General features: G+C 34.3%; 2 protein-coding genes across 2 annotated transcripts in view; one reads left to right on the top strand and one right to left on the bottom strand.

The window, feature by feature from the left end:
* Positions 1-51: 51 nt before the first annotated feature.
* On the top strand, positions 52-495 carry CBG23552 (the record flags this gene model as incomplete). The annotated part of the gene is made up of 1 exon (XM_045241004.1): positions 52-495. A coding segment is annotated over one exon (444 nt), but the record flags the coding sequence as incomplete, so codon positions are not given.
* Positions 496-671: 176 nt separating this feature from the next.
* The window catches only part of CBG23550, a gene marked incomplete at both ends in the record, with an annotated part of 1,701 nt that continues 1,403 nt past the window's right edge, over positions 672-969 (bottom strand). The window contains one exon of the mRNA XM_045241003.1: positions 672-732. Within this exon, the coding sequence (XP_045091108.1) occupies positions 672-732 (61 nt within the window). The remainder of the gene's footprint in view (positions 733-969) is intronic.

Raw genomic sequence — 969 nt, 5'->3', positions numbered from 1 at the left:
AGTATCTCAGAATTTCAGAATCTCAGAATCTCAGAATCTCAAAATCTCAGAATCTCAGAATCTCAGTATCTCAGTATCTCAGAATTTCAGAATCTCAGAATCTCAGAATCTCAAAATCTCAGAATCTCAGAATCGCAGAATCTCAGAATTTCAGAATCTCAGAATCTCAGAATCTCCGAATCTCAGAAACTCAGAATCTCAGAATCTCAGTATCTCAGAATCTCAGAATCTCAAAATCAGAGAATTTCAGAATTTCAGAATCTCAGAATCTCAGAATCTCAGAATCTCAGAATCGCAGAATCTCAGAATCTCAGAATCTCCGAATCTCAGAAACTCAGAATCTCAGAATCTCAGTATCTCAGAATCTCAGAATCTCAGAATCTCAGAATCTCAGAATCTTTTGAGTTTTTCAATTTTCAAGTTACCGTCAAACCTGTATTAGAAGAGCCCCCAACTTTCAACTTTGAGCTAATTTATCTCTGTTCCTGGAAGTGATTTAAAAAAGTCTACAACTGATAAATTGTTTAGCATAATCTCACAAACTTTGCATTTTTATTCATTCATTCACATCTATTTACATTTTCATGATTTTATGTACAAAAGTCCTTTGAAACATGAATGTCAATCTTAATTAAAGACTATAATTGAAGTTGTTCGAGGAAAAATTTCAATCAAACAAGAATCGTCTGTCCAACAAGAACTGGTTCCGCTTTTTCAATAGCGTCCACTTTTCTGAAAAATTAAAAACTTCAAAAAATTTGAAATTGGAATTTCACCTGTTTCTAGTTCCAGGTCTTTCAGAAATCTTAGTTGGGAATTCCGCGGTTATTGATTTTTCAGGAGCCTGACCATAATGGCAAATACAAGGTGGGCATTTTGGAAACTTGGCGAAACTGAACTATTGTGTTTTGGAAAATTCTAGAGGAGTTCTGGAAAAATAACGTTTACCGTAAAACCTCTAATAGAACG

This window comes from Caenorhabditis briggsae (assembly GCF_000004555.2).
Source record: "Caenorhabditis briggsae AF16 supercontig from assembly CB4, cb25.NA_001, whole genome shotgun sequence".
NCBI lineage: Eukaryota > Metazoa > Nematoda > Chromadorea > Rhabditida > Rhabditidae > Caenorhabditis > Caenorhabditis briggsae.
Note: the sequence above shows the minus strand (reverse complement) of the source record. Positions and strands in the feature narration are given on the sequence as shown.